Raw genomic sequence first — 25,241 nt, forward strand, 5'->3', positions numbered from 1 at the left:
AAAATGTGATTTTTGGTCAAATAATCGTCCTCCGAATGTTGGATTCTGAGCAATTTTTGGTCGTCAGTCAATTTGTGCGGAACAAACCGTGCACACACCTTTCGTAAGCCCAAATGTTCGGTCAAAATGCGATAAATCGATGTTTTGGAGATGTTCAATTCTATTTCCATGAATTTCAATGATGATTTCGGCTGACTTTTGATGAATTCACGCACAGTTTCGATGGAATTTCCGGTGATCTCGGATTTTGATTGGCCCACATGTTGATCGTCATTTATGTCCTCACGACCACTTTGAAAATGCACTCTGCTGCGGGATAGACAATCATCGCCATAAATTTGTTTCATCAATTGAAACGTTTCGGTAAAAGTTTTACCAATTTTAAAACAAAATTTAATGTTGGCTCTTTGTTCGAAGCTCATTTTCATTCATTCATTCATTCATTTCATTTCGAAAACATACTGACACTTAAAACGCAATAACTTCACTTCCAATCAATGAAATGTCATGGAAATTCTCACTGGACAATCTATAAAGATAGCAGATTCTAACCCACCAGTCGGCATAGAGATGGCACCACCAGGGGGCGCTAGATCCAAAAAGTCCTGTTTACTTTGGAACGCTCCTTGTAGAAAGATTAAGATTTCTTACATATTGATTGATATATATAATTATAAGAAATTTTAATGACATTCAAAAATAATCTCTTTCCAATAACGGTGTATCCTCTTGTCGTTCCCTTGCTTAATGTAAAGTTTTGCCAACATCTGAGGGTGTTTCCCAGACTTTAATCCTCGCATTCATCCTTACCTGTTGCTATTTTATTTTGATTACTCTTTCACACACTCGTTTGTGTCATTGCTTAAAAAATAAAAATAAATGAATAAGTGACAGCTTTATTTATAAAAAGTTTATTTATTGTATAAATGCTCCCGCACAAATTCAATAAAATCGCATAACTTTTAAAATGTTACGCCCTCAAATCAACAATAGTACACTGAATTATTAAATTAAAGCTCGCAACTGAAATGGTTTTGACACGCACACTTTGGTTAGAAATCGCTTTGGGTCAAATTGCAGTTCATTCGCGTACACCGCCACACACACACACGCCAGCAGTTAACAAGTGCATTCTTACACTTTCTATTGAATGGCGTAAAACTTTTCAAGTAGAGCTTTTGAATTGTATACATAAGTATCTCTCTGCACCGTTATTCATGCCCATACAAATGCTCAAATGAAAAGGTAGCGATAAATAGTTCAAAAAGAAATTGTACAGTTAACCCTATGAGGAAACACATACGCATGCTACATACATATGTTTTACTGTTAGTATTGATTCGAAAAATAGCGCAAACAAAGTTAGAAGTTTGTTTTCAAAACTATTTTGCCGCTGCAGACTGCAGTAATAGACATCGCAACATCCTGAATAACAACCGGTGCGCCATTCAATTCAATAAGCACTCTTATACGCTTATATGTATTTTTTATTTACACACATACCTAAGCATACATATGTGCATCTGTTCGCTGTTGATGTAGGTATTCAATTTTAAATACACGTGTTCATTTGTTTGATTTTACACCTTTGAATTCGAGCTTGTGTGGCAGGTACAAGTTGTTGTTGCATGTAAAAGTTCTTATATTTTTTGAAATTATCTTTTGCTTTTATTGTTGGTTCCTCAAAAGCGCTTTTAAAACGTTGTAGATGCAGGCAATGTTATACGGATCATTCTGAACAACTTTTCCTAAGAGACTATAGGTCTAAAAGCGGTTTCGAGCCAGCGATTTTCAAGGCGAAGTTTAAAACGTCTGAATCGGTTGTATGGAAGATACATATCGTCACCTAAAATGCAAAATTGATCATTAATGCCTACGCATTAAATTTCATAGGGATATCTCAAACACTGGGGAACAAATTTGTAAAATCCCTAAAAAAATTTGCCTTAAATATCGCTGGCTCGGAACCGTGTTTAAACTTATAGTGTCTTAGGCAGAGTTTTTCAATTTTTTGGCTCCCTGTAAATGGACCCGCTCTAATGTATATTGTAATGGAGCATTCATACTTATTCTTATACGAGTATAGCTTTATATGTAACCTGCTTTGGGAACCATTATACCATTTAATTGTATCCAAAAAGTAAGAAACAAAGCTACTGTGTAGATCTGATGAATTTGAAGACAAGCCTTTTTCACTAATGTTCGCAAGAGGAGTCTTATCAAGTCTTTTGAACAAACACTTATAAAATGTTACGAATCTTGGTGAAAGATATCAAACTAAACATATGTAATTCTACTGACTTTTTGCGTTGCGGCAAGTAAAAAAGTAATGTGTTTAGTAGTAGTGTCACTTTGAACCGTTTTTGGTTTCGAAGTACTTATGTTTCATTTGTTATGGCCTCTTACCACCTTTCCAAGCACAAAACTTTTGTCTTAGGAGATAAGTGTAGGTTAAAATAGTATACTATGTTTATATAATTTCTTCAAAAGATTATAAAAAAGCATAATTTTTGTAGTTTTTTACCACAAGACCTCCTATATAAATCTTCGTACTATAAAATATCGTCCATTTCCTCAATTTGCTAATGCAACATGATCCTAAATGTAGGCAACATTTTTGAGTATGTTTTAAGATGGAACTATTTCTAAAAAACGACTTTCTGTAAATACTATAATTTATTTATTAAGATGTATTTAAAACTTACCATGTTTTCTAGACTCTATTATTATACCCTGAACAGGGTATATTAAGTTTGTCACGAAGTTTGTAACACCCAGAAGAAATCATCGGAGACCCTATAAAGTATATATATAATACATGATCAGTATGTCGAGCTGAGTCGATTTAGCCATGTCCGTTTGTCTGTCCGTCTGTCTCTTTCTGTCTGTATATATACGAACTAGTCCCTCAGTTTTTAAGATATCGTTTTGAAATTTTGCAAACGTCATTTTCTCTTCAAGAAGCTGCTCATTTGTCGGAACGGCCGATATCGGACCACTATAACATATATGTAGCTGCCATACAAACTAAACGATCGAAATCAAATGCTTGTATGGAAAACTTTCACATTTGACAAGATATATTAACGAAATTTGGTATATATTATTTTCTAAGGCAACAATGTAATCTGCGAAGAAATTGATCAGATCGGTTAACTATAGCATATAGCTGCCATACAAACTGAACGATCGGAATCAAGTTCTTGTATGGACAACTTTCACATTTGACAAGATATATTAACGAAATTTGGTATATATTATTTTCTAAGGCAACAATGTAATCTCCGAAGAAATTGATCAGATTCGTTAACTATAGCATATAGCTTCCAAACAAACTGAATAGTTACTAACAGAAATGCACCTGTAAAGGGTATATCAGCTTCAGTGCAGCCGAAGTTAACGTTTTTTTCTTTTTTTTATTACTTAAATAGGCAAGTAAAAAATCTATTAAAATATAATATGAAAGTAATTTTAAAATTTCCAGTCATTTAACTCATATTAAGCTTTCTTGCAGTCAGTTTTTCAAAATAATACTCGCAAATTATAGTTCTTAAAAGCTTGAAACTAACCTTAAACATAGTCTAAGTCCTCACGAAATTTGCATAAATTGTATAAGACCAGCCGCTAAGCAGCCACTCGACTTTTATCTGCGCCTCAATCGTAGTCTTTTCAGCGAAATTACCCCACACAGCTGTCAGGCGCCCGCCACTTCCTATTAAGGCAGTCTGTTTGGCATTTGCCATCACGCACACCCTTAAGGATACTAAAACGCGTTGACGCCTTGAAGTATGCTCCTATGCGCCAGCGAATGCTTGCACAAAAGCGCACACATGCATACAAACGCATACGATGTTCGAATTTAGGAGGGTGCCTCCACTTGCAGCAGTGCCACATTGCACATTTCATATGTCCACACACATACATATGTATGTGTATATTTACTGAAGCGCTTGCGTGCCTACACTTTGAAGTGTTTGTACGTTTACTTTTGAGTGCTGTGCAGCGCAGTTACATCCGTTTCCGGCTTTTAAAAAATTGCTTTTCATGTTTGCAGTAAGTTTGGCACGCGAAAAGGCCCGATATTTACTCCTGATTGTGCTCTGCGTGGTGCATGCATTTGCTCCTCCATACATACATACATAAGTATGTTTGTATATAGATATGTACAGGTGTGTTTGTTTGGTGATCCGTTGCCGTTTTTGCCACTATTGCTTTTGTGTGCGCACCGCAACGCATATGTTTTATGAGTCTTGTTTTGCAGGAATACCTTTTATGCTTTTGTCGACGCACCAACCGAGCGTTCTGTCGATTCCGCGCTGCCTTCCCTCGCCGCCCGTTTAATTTGCACTATTCATTGCACATACTTCTATTCGTTGATTGTTTATCACCTTGACTGCCTGTGTTTTTTCTGAAAAACTTTCTGAATTGTGTGCTTATTGACAACGCAGGGATATACATATGTATGCATATGTATGTATTTATGTATCAGGTCATCTTCAAAGGTGTCGAACAACCGCAAGGGTATTTCCCCGGTTCTCTTTTAGGGTTCCACTGAGCAGCTCAAAAGCTGATTCAGGTAGCGTGACTACTCGTTAAAGGTATCAAAATGTAAGTAATCGAGTTTATGGCAAAATATTTACATATGTTTAATAAAAAAAAAAAATATTAAGAAAAGTGACAGTAAAAATATCGATAACTGTGCTTCAGACAATTAATTCGCTTCACTATTACCGCAAAAATACTGAAACTTAAAAGAAATAGAAACTAAAAGTTCTAATGTACAATGTACAAAAAACGCAGTGGACGCCCAAAAGAGTTTGTTACTGTTACCGACGAAAACATCAAAAAAGTCCATAAAATGATGACGATGACCGTAAAGTGAAGTTGTTTGAGATAGCAGGCACTATAAAGTTATCAACTGAACATTTAGATCATGTCATTCACGAATGTTTAGGTATGAGAAAGCTCTGTCCAAAGTGGGTTGCGCGGAAGCTCTCTTTTTACCAAAAACTACGACGAGTTGATGATTCGCAGCAGTGTTTAGAGATGTTCAAGCGTAATGATTCCTTTTTTTGTGTCAATAAGTGACAATGTATGAAACATGACTCCACCATTCCACTCCGAAGTCCAATAGTCCAATCGACAATCATCTGAGTGGACTGCACACGATAAACCAGCTCGAAAATGTGGAGAAACACAACAGTCGGCTGGCAATGTTATGACGTCTGTATTTCCGGGTGAAATTACTTTTATTGACTTGAAAAAAGACTATTACATCGTGCTTTTAGACCATTTGAAGCACGCAATCGCCAATAAACGGCCGCATTTGAAGAAAAAGCAAGTGCTGTTTAAACAAAACAATGCATAGTGACAAAATTCAGTGAAAACGTTGGCAAAAATCAATGAATTCAGCTTCGAGTTGCTTCAGCATTCAACGTATTCTCCAGCTCTAGCTCATATTCACTATTTCCTGTTCTCAGCTCTCTGCTCCATATATGTATGTATGTATGTAGGAGGACGGGGATGATGAGTGACTTGTAGAGTTTGGTCTTTGTTTGTCGAGAGTAGACTTTCCTTCTCAATTGCCTACTTCATCACTAGATAAACAACGCAGTCTATAGTAAGTAAGGCGTGACAACCGGACAGTATAACCTAACCTAAGTTCGTCTACCAAAAGCAAATAATAAGTTGACAAATATTAATTCACATGTCATGAGCAGCTCAAAAAAACAAAGAAATTATATAAATTTTGAATTTCAGATATGGCAACGATTAAGTGGCCACACTAATACCCTTTACCACCTTACACATCACATTTCACATAAACACCATGAGTAATCCATCGATTGCATAATTTACTATGCAAAATTGTTTCGTCTGGAAAAAATAAAAATGCCGTTATAAATTACACAGTGAAAAGTCGCTGAGCAAATAATTAAAAAAAAAATTACATGATTTATTCGTATTTGCATTTGCTAATACGAGACTGGCTTGTAACCCGATGCCATTAAATGTGGCGCCTCACACAGCATGGACGCGTGCAAGCATGGGAATTGACAAAATAGTTGCTTATGCATGCTTAAATGCATAAACGCAAACATTTCGGCATAAATAAATTAATAAAATAAAATAATATATTTTACAAAGTTGCGGTGGCGAAAAAAACACCAACTCTTTGCAATTATCAATAAAAATAATTGTGCATGATTGCATGTTGACGCACACACACGCATACATATTATATGTAGTATGTCTGAAAGTAAATAAGTTTAAAATGCCGTTATAGCGTGCGAGCTTGCATGTATCAGGCGCATAAATGATCCCCTGTGGCGTTTTTAACACCCCATAAATTTGCACAAATCACCAAAACACGCGGAAAAAACACGCATTAAAAGCAAAAACAACAGCAAACATACACACATACAAACGACTGCGACTTCTATTATTATTTATGCGCACAAACTGCGTATAACGGTAATAATAATGAAAATGATAATAAATATTTTGCTTTGTTTATTTAATTTGCCAACACGAAAATCGAGTTAACAATTTTCGTTTGTTTTCATTTGCATGTCTGCTGCCGCACATGTGGTGTTTGGGTGTGTGTGTGCGTGCGCGGTGTGAGGTAGTTGTGTTTGAGCAGTCAATAAGCAGTTCGTGTTGTTGTTGGCCCACTGCAATGCCAGTCATTTGTTTAGGAAATTGCATTTAATTGATTTACCAACACAGGCGCCCAGCTGGGACGCCATAACCGTAAATAAATATAAATAAATTTGCCATTGCACACAAACATACATACAATGAATATCTATTTATTTATTTACTGCCACTTGTAATTGCTTTTATTAATTTATTTGAATTGTTTTTTCTGTGAACTTTTTCATTTGATTACTTTCTGTGCAAATACATACATATGTATGTATGTGTGTGTGTATTTTGCGAGACTTATCGCCGCCAAAACATTTAAATATTTGATTTTATAAAATATCAAATTCACTGCAGCATACAAATGCAAAATTTATTTTGTGAATTTGCCAACAAGCTGCCAATATAAGCTAGACAATGTACATATGAGTTTGCCCATGCTCAAGTACAGTGCTGCCAACGAAATTAGCATAAGCAAAGAGGGACGATATGAGGATATACTTATGCATATGTAGAGTATGTACTTTAGAGTGATTCAAAAAAAAATTTTTTTTTTCGTTTCGTACTCGGAAAAATAGGTTCCTAGACACCTCTAAGAAAGTCTCTCCAAACATGAGTTTTTAATTGTAACGGGAAGGTCCTCCTTCATACAGTTTTCTATTTTTTCTTATTATCAGATAGAAAAATTTATATCTCGCTTCCAACTACTTGAAAAAATATCTTGTTTCTTAGATTTTGTGGGAAATTGAATGCTCGACAAAAAAGGTCTACTATGATTTTTTCGTAAACCCTAACGTTTAAAAGATATTAACAGTTAAAATTTGATTATTTTTGGGAAAATTTTTTATTTTTTATGAATTTTATAATCACTCTAATGCACATACATATGTATACAATGAGGTGCAATGTCTACATTCACCGCTTTGGTGGTTCTGGAACTACAAAACCTTTTTAGAAAACTGTGTTGATACAGCTTCATTCTTATCTTCATTCTAATAACAATGAGGTAAAAAATTCATTATCTGACTTATAACAACAAAGTTGTGAACGAACAAAACAATCGATTTTACAAATATAATGTTCTTCCAATTTTGTAATGCTTTCCTCGAATATCTCCTAAACATATGCAAAAACATTCAAAACTGGGTGATATGTTCAATTGTCTGCGGTCATAATAAAACAGTAAATCCTTAATAATTTATAGGTCTCAAATTTGGATCCTTGCTTTTTTGGAAGATTCAACTGAAACCGAGATCTATATTATCCACTAAAGGTATCAATTTATGTTCCAACAGCAACTTTTAACGCAACGATCTATATTACCCTCAATAAAAGCTAAAATTCCATCTCCAGAGGCCGCGAGAGCTCTCTAAACCAATAAGTTGCTGTCATCGTGCCTTAGTAGGGTTGGTACGTAATTCTTCAGTGCCAGCTCAGCCTTAGTTTTGCTTCAAACTTTTTTTCTTCTATCGCTACCAAAAACTTCGACTCATCTGGAAATAAAACCTTTATTTACAAAACTCCATTCCTTTTTTCTTACGTGTTTGGCAACATCTTTTCGTTTTATTCTGAAATAACTGGCTTCTTGTGTGGTTTTCTACTGTGAAAACCGTTATCATTTCAATGTATTTTTATTAGTAACGGATGGATACTGGTTCGGCTATTTTTAAAACAGTGACTTGAATATTTATCCATTTTTTTCATATTCAAACAATAACCACGGAGCGACTTAGGTTATTAGAACCAATATTTTTCAAGTTTTTGGTAATGGAAATTTCACCGTATAATAATTGTCTTTTATACATATATTTTATCACCAAATTTCTTATGCTCCTGATATTTGTTTTCAAGAGGTCATTGTGACTATTTCAGTTTTCAAACTAAAAAAAAAGCACCCGGAAAGTGTAATTAAATTCGCCGGGGAAATGATATTTCAAAAAAATGTATTTTGCTAAATTGGTAGGACTATCCTTAATTACTATGCCAAATATAAACACGACCTGTCAACCAATTTGTTTACAGCAGCTGCTTAAGTCGGTACACCTCAGTAGTGCGTTGCGATTTTTTTACAATGGATAAAAATATCGAACAAAGAGTTCTTCTCAAATTTTGTATTTCTAACCAAATTTCGTGGGCGAAATAGTTGCGAATGTTGCAAAGGCGTACGATGATTCAGTTTTATCAAAAACACAAAGAGCCTTCAAAGACGATCGAGAGATCGTTAAAGATATGCCTCGTTCTGGACGACCTTCGGTCTCTTCAACTGATAAAAATATTAAATAAAGTAAAAATAAAATCGTCAGGTAAATGTTAGAGAGATGGCAAGAGAGCTCGACATTTCTTGCGAGTGAGTTCAATTCATTTTGATGGATATTTTGGGTATGAAATGTGTTCTTGTTCGACTCGTCCCGATAAAGCGAACTTTTTTTTCAAAAAGATTACGATTGTGACTGCATTTAAAGCCAAAAACGCGATGAATACAATCGATCAGCCAATGTATTCACCAGATTTGACTCCGTGTGATTTTTTCTTGTTCCCCAAACTGAAATTGCTCTTCCGTGGAACCCGTTTTCACTCAAACGAAGAAATGAAAAAAAAATCGCTGAAGAAGCTGAAGGCCATTCCAAAATTGTTTCTAAGACTGAAAAAATCGTTGGCATAAGTAAGTGTGTTACATCTGGTGGAGATTACTTTGAAGTCGACAAAATAAATATTGATGGATAATTTAATATTTTGAGTTTTACTTACAATTTTCGGGTACTTTTTCACAATGTAAATAGAAGTAGTTATTCCTCTTTATGGCTTCACTATACCGCAATTACAATTTTTTCCCCCACTATTGTACTTGCCTATATACATTTAGAAACATACCTGCATTCATATTTAAAAAACTTAGCATCACTGTGGGCATTTTTGTTTATGCGTGTTTTTTTTATGAACATTTGCTTTTGTTTTCTGTCTAGTCAAAATTTTCATTCGCTATTGACGCGGAATTAAGTCGAGCCATTGCATTGCAATTATGTATACCGTTTTTCTACGGACTGCTACCGACACTATTTCTCCATTTTTTTCGTGCAAATATTTAACAATTAAATTGTAAGTTTATTACGAATTCATTTCGAGCTTTGGCGGATTTTTAATTTTATGCTGGCTCAAAATGGCTAAATTCGCACATACTATGTAGTTATGTACATATCTACAGACGCACTGAATATTATGTGATTGCCATTGCTTTTTTAATGACATTGTTTTTGCCTGAGCAGGCTAATACCTTTAAACCGCAAAATCCCTTTTGCATGCAGGCATATACATACATACATATTATTAAAAATGTATTTGTGCAATCTTTTGCCATATTTTTTCCGGTCGCCATTCATGGCATTTAACTTAATTTGTTGCCATTAATTGTGTGGCGACAATGTGAGCATATGTTTTAATTCAATTATTTAGAGTATATCGCATTCACAAATAATTTGTGTTTATATGCATATTCTATATTTTTAATAACACTAATGACTTTAGAAATGTTTATAATTGATTTTTGATTTGCAGACTGTTTTTATACTCTATTTTGTACTGCTAATCAGTGGATGTCAATTATTCAGAACTTTTTTGTCTCATTTCACTGAATTTACTTAGTAACGCCAATGATGACATTTTTTCAAGCAAGGCTAGAACATAACGATTAGTAAAGATCTAAAATTCTCTGTTTGACAATATATTCTGAGAGTGGGGGAAAAAAAGAATTTCTATATTTTTTTTATAGTAGGGGGAAGCATCGAAAGCCGGAGTGCGGAATTTTAATCCGCTAACTAACCTACTCCCAACTCAAGACCCTCCCACGGAACCACCGGCTAAGTATTACTTCGTGGGAGGGACAAGACCTCTCCTCTATTGCGCGGACTGACACAAGCATAGTCTGTTGAAAAAGTCTCAGTTTGATCATTATTATTCATTAATTCCATTTATCAGTCGACTGACACATGAATATCGTTAAATTATCTTCCGTAAAACTACCACCGAGTGTGGTTTTTAGTTTTTCCCTTGTATTCGAAAATCGAGCGCAATAAAATAATATTATACATGTTCAGAGTCTTCTATATACTCTATACACGTCGGACAGTACGGACTAATGTCATTGTGGAATCTGAAAAGGTAGATTCTAAAGCACCCATGTCCACTAAGTATTTAGGTCAGATGGAAACCCATGTCGTCTGTCTGTCCACAAGTGGATATCCGGTATAAGTCGATGGGTCCAGCACCCTTTCGATGAGGAATTCGACCGCTCCTGCCACATTTTAGTGCTCTTGTTTCTCTCATTTGTCCTTGCCGATACTGTTTTAGGCGTCGATAGCTGATATAAACGCTCAAGTTCATCTTCCTGAATGTCAATGGGCGGCATGCTGGCTACTTCAGCAGCGTCTGTTTATATAGTCCGGAAAGTACTTATTACCCGAATTGCAAAAAGCCTATGCACTGCGATCATTTGTTTAGCATACGCTTTTAAATCCATTGCCTGTATCCATACTGGTGCCGCATACAGTATTACGGAACTCATTGCTTTCGCTATTAAGAATCGCCGCCTGGAACGCACACAGCCTCTATTTGTCATTATTCTCAATAGGACATTATAAATTTTGTTTGCTTTCCCGGAAGAATACTCCAGGTGTTCCTTAAATTTTAATTTGGAAGCCAATATTACTCCCAGATACTTCAGTTGCGGCTTTGAAGTAATCTCGCACTCCCCTATGATAAGCTCTATTCGTTCTTCTATCTTCCTAGAGCTTATAAGGAAAACTTCTGTTTTGTCCTCCGCCAATTTCTGACTCAGACTCACGGAAGAGAACCATTGGCGTAGACCATTTAAACACTCATTACATTTATTTCTCAGGTCGGCTAATAGTCTGGCCACTGCTAACACCATGAGATCATATGGGCAACATAAGAAAAATGCGTTTGTAATTTAGAATGCACTTCCAAGCGCTCTGCAACATGTACCTTGAGAAAATAGAAAAATGCAAATTCTAACTGTAAATAACCCCTTAAGTATAACCCACAAAAATTTTTTCTTCTTAATCACTGAACGTCCAAGTGGTGTTCGCTTTTCTTCCATGTGGTTTTATGCCCTTTTCAAATATTATAATATTCATACTTTATATACAATACTTCAGATTTACATTTTCCACATATTTATAATACCATAAAAGAGTTGTAGAAGTTCTAACTAGAAACGGAAATCGCCTTTTGCATGGCAGTGCTTAGAAATGCAGCTTCGTGTGGCACGATATGGCAATTATTTGTGTTTGTACTTTGCATAGCATAGGTTTGTTTTGGTAACATTATTTTATTTGTATAAACAGTTACTAATTTTGTTTGATTTATTGCTTTTTGGTCCTCACAGTTCCATATGTACAGTTGTGTTCATAATAATTGCAAAGCTCACTGAAAATGAGAATAAAAAGTAGTAGTTCATAAACAAGTATAACCAAATTTTTGGGACAAACACCTGTATATGGCAATTTCAGTTTGGGGAACAAGAAAAAAGTACACAGAACCAAATCTGTTAATTACGGCGATTGATCAATGGTATTCATTGCGTTTTTGGCTTTAAATTCGATCACAATCGTACTCTTCTTAACTCTAATTCAAGGTCTTGAAGTGATATTTTTTAATGTTGGCGGAACTGATGATTTTAGTTAGTTGAGAAAATGTCTGAGTACAAGCAACCGTTTCCGAAGCTGGTGCGGGTAATCGCAACACCAATTTATTGGATGTCTAAATCAAATGTAACAAACAAGCAAACTGCTTTAGTTGTTGTAGAATTGTTAATAATTGTTTGAAACCGTTTTTCGATCCCCTGAGTTACTAATATATCATACTAGCTGACCCCGCCGCCGTTGTCCTGCGCGAAATTATGGGGATGTTCGAGCAAGCAAATAACTGCGGCAATATTGCAACCCTGATGTTTTTTTTGCAGATACTCATCTGATACTTAAACTAATATTTTGCAAATATTTTGCGCGGTGTGCAGGTGCATTGAAGAAGTGAAGTTTAAGAAGTCTTAAAACTGAATTTTGAATGATATCGTGACGATCGCTTGCTGAATGACCGCGATCCATAATTCCGCACGTATACATATATGTAAGTATGTCATCGCATTTTGGGAGTACTTCTTGCCTTGCCTTGCTTGGGCTGGCATACGTTGATGGCAAAAAAACGCCGACCAATATTACGGCGACCTCTGCGTGGCTTCGTAACAAATTTCAATCAGCAACACACATAAAGTTTTCACTGAATAATTTTCAAAAATTTTTCTTTTAAATAGCCGGAATAAAAAAGCAAGCGACCGAAATTGAACGATTTAAATAAATTACAAATCAAAATATTAAAAAACAAAACAAACAAAAATTGAAAAAAATTTGTATGAAAAAAGTATATACAAGTATAAGAAGATTAAGTATTCATTACACATATCGAGTTTTCATTGTTTTCAATATGTATTCTGCTATTCGGGGCGGAGACAAATCCAACAAATCAATAACCATGAAAATTAGTTCAGCAGATCTCGAGTTATAGTGTTCGAACAAACCCGTCTTTGTTTTATATACTATATATAGATATGTATATATGTAAGTATATAGATTATAGAGAAATACCCTTATTAGATAGTACTTATGTATGTATATGGGGTTGTGATATAAATCAAAAGGTATGTACTTGCATGTATCGACCTTTATACGTAAATAGCTTCCGAGTTTCTAATTCTAGTTCTGTAATAATATATCCAAAAAAAGAAAAAACCTTAACCTCGGTTTCACTGAAGCCAGAACAACCTTCTCAACTATAGAAGTTTCCATACAAGAATATAATTTTGATCGTTCAGTTTGTATGACAGCTATCTATAGGATATAGTGATTCCTTTAAATTAAAGGTTTCTTGGGGAGTAAATAAGAGAAGTTGACTTATGACAAAAGCAAAACTACTGTCTACACCTATGTTCGTGAAACCGTTACTTTGTACACATATGTATGTACATACATATATATGCATTCACAAGCAACGCTAAGATACACATAACTAAATATGTATGCATGAGTGTTTATTTACTTTTATTATGACTCATTTAAGCGAAAATATTTTAATTATCGAGCATACAGCCGTTGGCTTGCAGTTGCTACAACTCTTTTTATCTACCGGTGCATGCACGTGAATGCAATTACATATACAGGGTTGCACCCTGTATGCACGCACGGCCCGTGCAAATTTACCACACTGTCCAACAAACCAACACTCACAAATATTCGCATGTGTGCTTATCGAAATCACGAGCATATCTGTCATCAGAAGGCAAATAAACAAATTTTTGCATGCTTTCGTGCGCGCATTTACATAAATACCATATGGATCTGTAAAGTTGTGCGAATGTAAGTATGTATGTATGCGTGTGTCTGTGCTTGCTCATGCTCATACGCCTATGGCTAACCACATTTTTGCGCTTCAAATACCTCGCTGGTATTTAATTGTGGCATATTTGTGTAATCGGCGGCTGCGTGACGTGTGCGACCTTTCGCTGACCCGCGCTACACTAACACACGCACACTCATACACATACGAAAATGCAGATTTAGTTGCATATGAGTAATAACGCAAGCGGGGATAAAGGGTTGAGAGAGGTTAAAAGTAATTTACATAGTCGCTTTTGACGCGACAATAACGGGTAATTGTGTGTATGTGTATAAGTATGTATGTTTCTGTTTTGTATGCAAAGCCACAGTAGCGTCAAGCCGTTTTACTTAGCATAATTACACTTGTTTAGTGCAACATGCAAGTTGGTCAATATTTGTTTGTTCATTTTCACTGCCAAAGTACTCCATGTTCAAAGTACATATGTATGTATATACAGAGGTGTGTTTGTGTGCATATACTAACTGTAAAGCACCATTATTATGGGCTAGATTGAATTGAGGCGATAAGCCAGCGCAAAAAAAATATGAAATATGCCTTCGTAGCAGTTAGAACCAGGGAACGCAGCTGCGACAGTTATGTTTGCTCATAATTATTTATTGTTTCATTTTATATTTTTATGCTTTACAAGTTCATTCGATTGAATTTTTTCCAACAGTGCCGCATTTTTTAAACATTATTTACAGCAGTTTCGCCCAAAAGCCAACGGTCTTTGTCACCTCAACCGCAATGAACTCGTTATGCACCGTTACCTACTCGCATACATATGTGCATACAAATGTATGTTTGTATGTATGCTCGGCATACATATGCTTTATGCGCCGACATTTATATTGCTGCCGTTTTGCAGCAATTTGGTCCTTCCGTCACTGGCGTAGGTGCTTTTATGCCCTTGCCACATATGTATGTATGTATAAATACGTACTGTTATGCGTGCATATGCGCCTGTAAGCAAGTCTGGCTTCGTTCATGTACAGTTTAAAAGTTTCTGCTTGTATGTATGCGCCTGTGTTGCTGCAGATTTTTATCGAAGCATTTTAATTGATTGCTTTTATGAAGCTTTTGCAGGTAAAAGTGGTGAATTAATTTACTGCGCGCTACCGTTATCCGCTGCTACAACAAATATTTTTTTCCACTGACGCAATTGTAAACGGTTATACACACACACACACACACACAAGTGGAACACACATATGGTATAACAAATCCATAGTTTTCCAAGTGCATCGACTCGCTGTTGCTCCCCTCACCAACTGGTCACCCATTGTTACATAGCGGAGCCTTTCAGCGCCAACAGCAGCTACTACTGCTTACATACAAACCGAGAGTCAATCTCGCACTTAGAGCTCCCTTTTCTACTCTGTGGATCGCCAGCGTCTACTGTCGGCCCACTGCTGCGCGAACATATGTGAACATACGTCTGGTGGCTGAAATGATGATTTATTGTCTGGCTGGAAGTTAAAAGTGTGTAAATCGCAAGTATTGATTGTCTCGGTTCCGCCGCAGCCGTTATTTGCGCTTCTCTGCCGTGGTTGAAGTGAGAATTTATTGATTTTTTCCAATCTTAGGGAGGCTACAACTCCTTGAGAGCTATTGTCGAATGCTTAGTGTGTGTTTGCATTGTATTCTGGCTATGCACATTGAAAATTTATGAAGCAATGCGCGCCGTTAATCAAAAGTGTAAGGGTGGGGGTGGTGATAAATAGATAAATTAAAGTCTAATCGGCGGCGAATCATTCTCATTTAAGAAAGTTTGCTGCGCTAAGGACAGAAGCCCGAAAGCAATTTGTAAGTTATAAAAACTTAGTTACATAGTCTCGACTATTTGTAAAAATTCATATCGTCTTTAACAGATTTTTACCTCTAAAACGTATTTTTACCCGTTATAACGGTTTTCAACTCCAATCCACTCAATTAAATTGAAGTGAAAGCAATTCAACTTCAGATTAACCAAACTCTTTTTTGGGTATTACAAGCTTCAACTATTTGCAGTCGAAGTTTAATTGGTGTTGCCAACTTAAAATGTGAAGATTTGAAAGCCATTTTTTTTTCTTTATTGGCGTATACACCGTTTATGCGGTTATAACTGAGTTTACATCAGTACGACAGTCGTTCTTTCTCTTCGCTGTTTGGCGCCAGTTGGGGATTCCAAGTGTAGCCAGATCTTTCTCTAAGGATCATAAATCTTTCGCAGAAGGATTTTACTTCTCAATTGTCCACTCAGTCCGAAGTAGCACTTGTTGGCAAGAGTTATTCTGCGTTTTATTTTGTGACTGATTCTCCGAAACCTCGTTTGGTATCGAACGGCTCAGAGAGGGCCTTTCCGATCCTGACGGAGCTTTTGGTATTGCTCAACGGGAGTTTACATAGAATTATTAGATCTGCTGGGATACCAAATTCAGAAATAGCGGCATAAGGCAGCTTCGACCAGGTGGTGTGTGTCGATCCTTTTTTCTCAGGCCTTTTCCAAGTTTTGATCAGTTTTTGATTTTCCAGGCCTAAAGCCACACTAACAAGATCCAGTCAATTTGTTGACGGTTGGCTTTAATCTTTCGCACAGTAAGTATACTCAATAGAACCTTACATGCGAAGTTGAGGAGGCTTATCCCACGGTGGTTGGCGCAGATTGTGGGGTCTCTCTTTTTGTGGATTGAGCAGAGCACTTTGCGTTCATTTTGCGTTCTTAAAAACCACTGTATTTGTATAAGTGATATTGTTGCAAGCCTAAGGGAGACAAGCGAGCTGCGATCCCACGAAATAGTAATCAAGACCTCTAATATTTACATACCTTGCAAGGCTTAACAGAGATGATAATTTTAAAAAATAATTAATCTGTATCAGATAAATCGCCCAGATAGGTTTTTGGATCAGTTAAAACCGTGAAAATCCACTAAAAATCTTTTTGAATCTAGCCATCTATATGTCGACTAGTGTGTTAGAATCTGCTATCTTTATCGATTGTTCAGTGAGAATTTCATAACATTTCATCGATTGGAAGTGAAGTTATTGCGTTTTAAGAGTCAGTATGTTTGTGTTATCGGTGCGAAAATGAGCTTCGAACAAAGAGCCAACATGAAATTTTGTTTTAAAATTGGTAAAACTTTTACCGACACGTTTCAGTTGTTGAAACAAGTTTATGGCGATGATTGCCTATCCCGTAGCAGAGTGCACGAGTGGTTTCAATGTTTTCAAAGTGGTCGTGAGGACATAAAAGGCGATCAACATGTGGGCCAATCAAAATCCCTGATCACTGGAAATTCCATCGAAACTGTGCGTGAATGTATCAAAAATCAGCCGAAATCATCATTGGAATTCATGGAAATGGAATTGAACATCTCCAAAACTTCGATTTATCGCATTTTGACCGAACATTTGGGCTTACGAAAGGTGTGTGGACGGTTTGTTCCGCGCAAATTGACTGGTGACCAAAAATTGCTCAAAATCCAACTTTCGAAGGACATCATTGTGACCGATTATTTGACCAAAAATCACATTTTAACCATTAACCACTCCCCGTATTCACCTGATATGGCACCGTGCGACTTCTTCCTTTTCGGAAAAATGCATTTGCTCATGAAAGGAAAGCGTTATGCAGACGTAGAGGCACTCAAAAGACTTGCACCGGCATACTGGCGGCCATACCGGCCAACGACCTAAAACACTCGTTTGACATGCAAAAAGCTGTATCGAAGCAGAAGGAGACTATTTTGAATAAAACAGTTTGCCGAAAAAACCATTTGTTCTGTTTGTTTTTAAGTCCTGTTTACTTTGGAACGTACCTTGTGTAGTGTCTAAAATCAATCGGGAAATTGACACCTCTTTTGTTAATTTTATGTCACATATGTTCCATTTCAGTTAATTAGTTTATCGGGCAAAAAGCAGAATGTAGCAAGAAAACTAGGGGAGCCTAAGACCTATGATATAAGTAATAAGATACCAATATTTCTTTTCTATCATTGTAATCCATTCACCATTTTATCCAACAGCCAATATTGAATTCATTAGCAACATCTTTCAATATTTGATCACCTTTGGACCTCGAAAATTGCAAGAGTATAAAACGTTCAGTTACACGCGAACGTTCAGTTACTCGCTTTTACTTACTCTTTTATATTAAGTGAGAACTCTGGTTATATTAGCAATTTAGTTATGCCTAACCACTATTACTTAAAAACCGCTTATGCTTACTATTTCCCTGTTTATCTTTCATTTTCAGACATTAAACGTGGTAAAATGGCCAACACTGGCATCGCAGCGTCGTCTCCAATGCCCACAGCGGCTAATGTTAGTGCAACAAAAGCAGGCAACACGAATGTACAACAACAAGCTAGTCAAAACCCTAATAAAATGATGCCGCCTGCACAGGTGCATTATCAGCAGCAACAACAACAACAGCAACAGCAAAATGTGATAAAGAATGTGACAAACAATGCAGACATCAAAATAAAACAGCAGCAACCAACGCTCAATTCACTTAACGCAGACAACAAAATGTGGCGCAAAGATGCTGAACGTGTGCCACCATTGCCGCAAGCTGCTACTACAACAACAAATGCGATAACCACGATTGCTGGCGAAGAAAACAATGTGGCAACGCCCACTTGGACGACCGCAAGCGGCGGCAGTGGCATGAGCCATCAACAAAACACAACGCGCTACATAAAGCGCTCGCTCGCCTCGCCGGTGAAGAAACAGCAGCCGAATTTTAAAGATGATCCCACAGGATACCTACAGCAACAGACAGCACTGCTGCACAGCTCAATGATGAATGTTGCCATGGACGAAGACGACGAGGAAGACGAGGGAGACGAGGGAGACGAGGAAGAAGAAGACGACGACGAACTCGATGCCGACGCATGTGCTGAGGATGACGCAGAAATGGCAGATGATGGGGATGATGCAGAAGACACTGATGGCTATGAAAGTGTGGCTGAAGAAGATAAGCAGATTAAGCTGAGGCATGTAGCAAGTGGCAACAACAACATTGCCAACGGCAACGTCAATATAACAATGCAACAAAGCGTGCAACAAGAAACGACAGGCACTTCAATTGGTGATAAGAAACCACAAGGCACTTATGCCAAGAAAGTTTATGTGCAAAATGGTGTGGCACACTATCAGACACAGATACAGCAACAGCATCAGCAGCAGGAGACTACGTTTTATCGACCACAACAACAACAAGCGCAGCCACAGCAGCTGCAACAACGTAAGACCCAACAAATCAGCGCTCATCCACAGCAAATCATTGTCACCGCTAATCAAGTGCACGTGCAGCAGCAACAGCAGCAGGCGCAACTACAACAGCAACAGCAAAACCAACAGCTAAAACAAATGAATCTGGTTTCCATCAACGGTCAACTGATGGTACCCACCTCAATGGCGGCTGACGGTAGCACAAACTTCACGCTCACTTTGAAGCCTCAACAACACCCACAACAACAGCTGCAACTACAACAGCAGCAGCACCAACAACCACAACAAATTCAACTCATGCAGCAGCAAAACATGGTTTTCAGGCAACAGCAAACGCAGAAGCCGAATCTCGTGCCAACCGCGCAAGAATCACCGGTCTCCTCAAGCACCGCCTTTGCGCGCTCCACACCCGAATCGCAACGTCATACGCCAAGGCCAGAGCAGGTCGGTGCCATATCAACAAGCAATGAAAGCCCATTGCCATGTCCATCTCCAGCCGATTCGGTCGAGTCGGGCAGCTCACGCGCCTCTTCCTCCAAAATGACCGCCTCGCCATCGCCAATGCAACAGCAGCAACAACAAAAACAATTGCAACAGCAACAACATCAAGCCAACTCCAATCAGGTGGTGCAGATGCGTGTACAACAACAACAACAACAGCCGCAGCAACAAACACAACAGCAGATACGCATTATACGTCAGACACCACAACATCAGCATCAACAACAGCAACCACAACGCATAGCGCTTGCGCGCAATACGTTGACATCCATAGCCGCTAGCCGTGCCATTACAACAACAACCGCCACTACAACTACAGCCGCAGCAACAGCAGCTGTCACAGTCAGCGCTAGTCAGCAGCATATAGAGACGCTTGCACCGCCGCCACAACCGCAAAAGTTGCAAGCCACAGTACAGAAATCCAACAACACAATTCCACTACAGCTGCCCACAAGTCAAATCATCATGACCTCCACCGGACAATTGATTGTTATGCCGACTAATGGCAAGCCCACTGCGCAATTGCAGCAGCAACAAGCGCAAGGCCAGCAGCAACTGCTGATCACCACAGCTGCCAATAGCAATGTCACAGGCAGTGGAGCTGGGCAAACGACAACCGGCAACGTTATCATCCAACATCAGCACCACCCACAGAACCAACTGGAAGTACTTGGCGGTCACCAGCAGCTGACCACCGCGAATGGCAGCATCATACTGCAAAATGGACAACAGCATCAACATCAAGGTGGCTACATTGTAGGTCAGGCGTCCACCGCCGGCGCCACAACGACCACTGCACAACTGCAGCCCGCTACAGTTATTTTAAATTCAGCTGGTCAGAATATACTAACCACAAGTAATGGCACTAAGGTGGCGTTGGCGACAACTGGCAACACTGGCAATATCATACATGCTGGCGGTCAGCAACTAATTGCCGGCAATCAACTGTTGACCACCACACAGAACACCGCTACAGCTACAACTGGTCTATTGCACGGCCAACAAGCGGTCGTCTTGAATACGCTGCCAAACGGTGGCTACGTTATACAACAGCAGCAGCAGCCTACTGCTCAGCAGCAATTTGCCACGTTGGATGGTCAGGTGGTAAGTCAGATTGTTCAACAAGCCGATGGAACTACAGCCTACGTACAACAAACCCAACAGAGCCCACAGACGCAGCAGCAAGCGCAGACACAACGCATTATCATCACATCGCCGGATGTGAAGAGACGTGCGAAGAAACGTAAAAACTCCACTGGCAGTGTCTCGCCTGCCAACACGCCCACCACGAGTCTTTCGCCACAAATTTCGCCAACTATACCCAACCAAACGGCCATTATACATCAGCAAGCTGCTGCTGCCGCCGCCGCGGCAGCCGTTGCCGTACAACAACAGCAACCACAACCACCACCACCGCCACAGCCGCAAGTTGTACAAATCGCTTCCGCTGCACCTCAGTATCAGCAACAATTCCAACTTAGCCCTGGTATACAGGGCATTGTGGTCAATAAGCCAGCTACCGCTACAGCGACACAACCACAACAAATCATCTTACAGAATGGCCAAATCATACAGCCAATGAATCTCATTGGGCAGCAATTAATTGTGCCCACCGGTCTGGTGATGGCACCCGACACCACATTACTACAAATACAGAATGTGGGCGCTTGCGGGCCGAGCATACTCACCACCACACCGCAGGGTACAACAATGATGTTACGCACACCCTCACCCCAAAATAAGCAGTTCATTTCGCCCACGGCCACCGGACAGCAATTCATTGTCGGCAGCAATGGGCAATTGAGTCCGATCGGACAAATTTATTCGACACCAATGGGTTTGGTTATGCCAACGGCACAACAGCAAGCCGGCACAGCCACGTACGTGCAGCAGAATGCGACCATACAAGTGCAGCAACATCCACAAGCACAACAGCAGCAGCACCAACAACAGTCACAGCCGCAGGTGCAAGTACAGCAGCACGTGGCAGCACAACAGCAACAACAACACCATCATCATGTAGCAATTCAACCGGCCACCGGCGCAATGCATCAACAACAACAACAACAGCAACACTCAAATCAACAACAACAACATATAACCATGCTGAGCTCTGAGCACATCGTTATGGAATCAGCCACGTCGTCTTCGTCAACAACCACGTCATCGTTGACTCCGTCAAGTCGCGGTGGTCAGCGTTCGGCGGCCGCCAGTCCACCGGACACCACCACCCATAGCCCACGCAGCCCAGAGCGCCCACCCAGTCATCGGAGTGGTGGCAGTGATATGGTAGATTGAAAAAAATGATTATGTGTTTGCATTTAATCGATTACTAAACCCATTCCATTCTTTCCATTTGCAGGTGCAATGTGTATCCAGCTCAGAACCGGATGGTGCCGCCTCGCCACAGAGTGCTGACAGTCGGCAGTCTCCATCGACCACGGACGCCGAGAAAGGTACGAGTATGAATGCAAGCTTGTACAATGCTATTTGAATATAAATTGATATCCCTTTCATTTGTGTACCTTATTCATGTGTAACCCAAGATAAGTTATATACATATGTACATATGTATATCTAAAAATCAATAATTTACTCAAAAGGCAACGGGCAAACAAACTTTGAACGAATCTATAAAATTAACAAAATATACTTTATTTTCCTAAATTACTGAAAATTTTTTGGTAAAATTCAACAAACATATCGACCCAAAAATTATAAAACCTGAACGTTGAAACTTTATAGAGTCTGTGGAGACATTCAATACTTTCCATATACATAAGTGTAAAGCGTGAAAGCGCTGCCTTTGTTATAGTAAGTAATACTTTTAGTTTGGAATGAGGCTGGCAGATCGAGAAAACTGCAGGAAATGAATGTCCTCATGGACCAAGTAACTGAACTCCATCTGGTATCGCAATGGTCCAAAGCTGACCTTTGCGTGGCTCATTAGCCGACCAGATTAACCTTACCTTTAGTTAGGTCCAACAACTACTTAGCCTTACCACCATTCCAAGAATCGGACTTATACTTTTCCTCTGAAAGAACGTAAAATCGGTCGACGATTCGATTCTTGATTTTTGAACGCAGTTTCATAGTGAAAGCAACGTAATCGCTTGGATGCCGTATACTGTGTCTATTATGTTTCGATGGTGAGCACCAAAAACTTGTTTACATAATACGTTTCAGTAGTCACGTGGAAACCAGTACTACGGCGGATAGCATGAGAAAAGTCCAAAATCTCATATTAAAAGACCGCGAGAGTATTGAGACAGTGAGAATCTCCGTAAAATTTGATACATGTTAATACCGTCGGCGTGGTAATTACAGCGACAACTCCTCCAAACAATAGTCACAACTATGAAGCCCTTCACCAATATGTTCAAAGCTGTTGAAACGCAAACCGAAGAAGCTTCCGCCTTGTATCGGCCTGGATCCGCTGAAGCAAAAATTGCCCTCCACAGAGAACTACTTTACGGACCTCCAAAAAAAACTCTTTTTCAGTAGTTAAAGAAATTGGAGCAGCACTGTGTGAAGTTAATCGAGTCAAAATGAGACTTGCTTGTGAAATAATTCACCATTTTAGGTAGATTGGGTTTATTGATGAATCGCCAAGATTTCAGCCCTGTGTCCTATATGCCAAAAAAGCATTGTCCTCATCTCACGTAACGGGCAACAACAGGTTTGGAATATCTATGAAATTCTTTATTTCTCGATTTCTTTTGCATGGCCACCACAGCCAGAAGTTTTCGATGGTTTTCAAGCATAAATCGCCCGATACTGCTGCAATTTCACGTTCGATATTCGTTCGATTCGATAGCGATTCCCATTCACATTAACGTGCCAGTCTTGATCATCACGGATGAAGTACGGCCCAATGACGCCGCCAGCCCTCTGCCCCCGGCTCAATTGTTGATCTGATAGAACGATTATGACGACCATAAAATGTACGTAGCGCTCTTAAAGTTGAGGCCACTGACTCCGAATATCGGTAGTAAATTTTAATAATTTCGACTCGTTGTTGGATCGTATATCCTTCCATGATGAAATGGCAAACCTTTCTAAAGTGAAATGTCAAAAGAGCGGGAAAAATATAGCGTCGTTTGCGTCCCTATCGGTCTACTTTTGTAGCGTCCCTAAACCCGTTATCAACAAAGCACCTTGAAGCCATCATAAATTTGCTAAAGCTTCACTTTGCTAAGGTGGTTTACATTTTTTGGCATTTAAACTGAGATTTGCGTTCAACTGAAGAAGAACCAAAAAATTCATATCTGAAAAATCGTGCAACAAACAAAATGTTAATCATGTGACCGGTACTATGATACAAACCCTAAAATTTTCAACGTACAATAGCTTTCAACATATGATTTGGTGTCATAAAAATATGTTACCTAACTTTATTTATCATAAGAGTATCTAAAGTGTGCATTGTGTTACAAGTGCACACCTTCGTTCAGTAAGCTTCGAGGTAGCATAGCGTATACAAACATATTTACAATATCTCGTCACCTTCTACATAAAAACAGCGAAAACGGTATTAAATTCGAATAGCGCGAGCATAAAATGTTTTAAAATGGACACCTAATGCGCTCGTAAAATCGTCTGTTAACCACTTACAATCCACTCGCGCGCCCACGCAACCCGACATGACAGACGCACACCCACACTTGCACATTTTCCAAAAGGCAATAATTCGCTAAAAATCGACATGACAGCGCTTGGACGGGAAAAAGTACAATGAAAGCAATAGAATCGCACAAAAACCAATAAAATATGTATCATGCAATGTCCTTAGGGCATTTTTATGTTACTCTTATAAACACACATACACACATATGTATAAACACATAAGCGGCAAAAATTCGAACATATTTTTGAAGCGCAGTGAAACACACAGTCCGCAAAAGATTTGTGGCAGGTGGGGTGAGGTGGAAAACGCTATCACACATTTTATGCTACTCACATTCGATGAAGAAATCAAGACGTTAAACGCAACATTAAATTCCAATCGACATTTATACGCGCACGCAACCTACTATCCTACCATTCTAAGGGCGCGCTGAATAGGCGCAGACAGCACACAAAGCGCGAGGAGGCAATGCTGAACGGTGGCTGAAAGGCCAAAACACAAAGTGGCAGTAGCGGGTGAAGATAAGCATGAAGCGAAGAATCGTTAAAAATAAGTAGGCTCGTAAATTGTACGCTCTATTAGCAGATGCCACTGCCACCATCCCCACCACCAATGACTAGGCCGTGGAAGCGCAAAAGCTTTGGCTAAGAGCTACATTAAGCCGCCTTCATGCGCAAACGGGCTCAAATTTCTACATACACATGTACTGACACAGTTATTATACGCTTATCCCGGCCGCAATCAACCTCAAATACATTTGACTGCCGTAAAAGTTACATAAGACAGTGAAGAAAGGTGCAGGATCTAA

The 25,241-nt window shown here is 38.8% G+C and overlaps 1 protein-coding gene across 2 annotated transcripts in view; it reads left to right on the plus strand.

The window, feature by feature from the left end:
• LOC126753054 (polyhomeotic-proximal chromatin protein) overlaps nt 1-25,241 on the plus strand; it is a 425,206-nt gene that overhangs the window by 386,668 nt on the left and 13,297 nt on the right. For both annotated transcript variants that reach the window (XM_050464181.1, XM_050464188.1), the window contains exons 5-6: nt 18,326-22,095; nt 22,169-22,262. In XM_050464181.1, coding sequence (XP_050320138.1) covers nt 18,326-22,095; nt 22,169-22,262 — 3,864 coding nt within the window. The remainder of the gene's footprint in view (nt 1-18,325; nt 22,096-22,168; nt 22,263-25,241) is intronic.

Source organism: Bactrocera neohumeralis, chromosome 2 (genome assembly GCF_024586455.1).
Source record: "Bactrocera neohumeralis isolate Rockhampton chromosome 2, APGP_CSIRO_Bneo_wtdbg2-racon-allhic-juicebox.fasta_v2, whole genome shotgun sequence".
In the NCBI taxonomy this organism is placed as follows: domain Eukaryota; kingdom Metazoa; phylum Arthropoda; class Insecta; order Diptera; family Tephritidae; genus Bactrocera; species Bactrocera neohumeralis.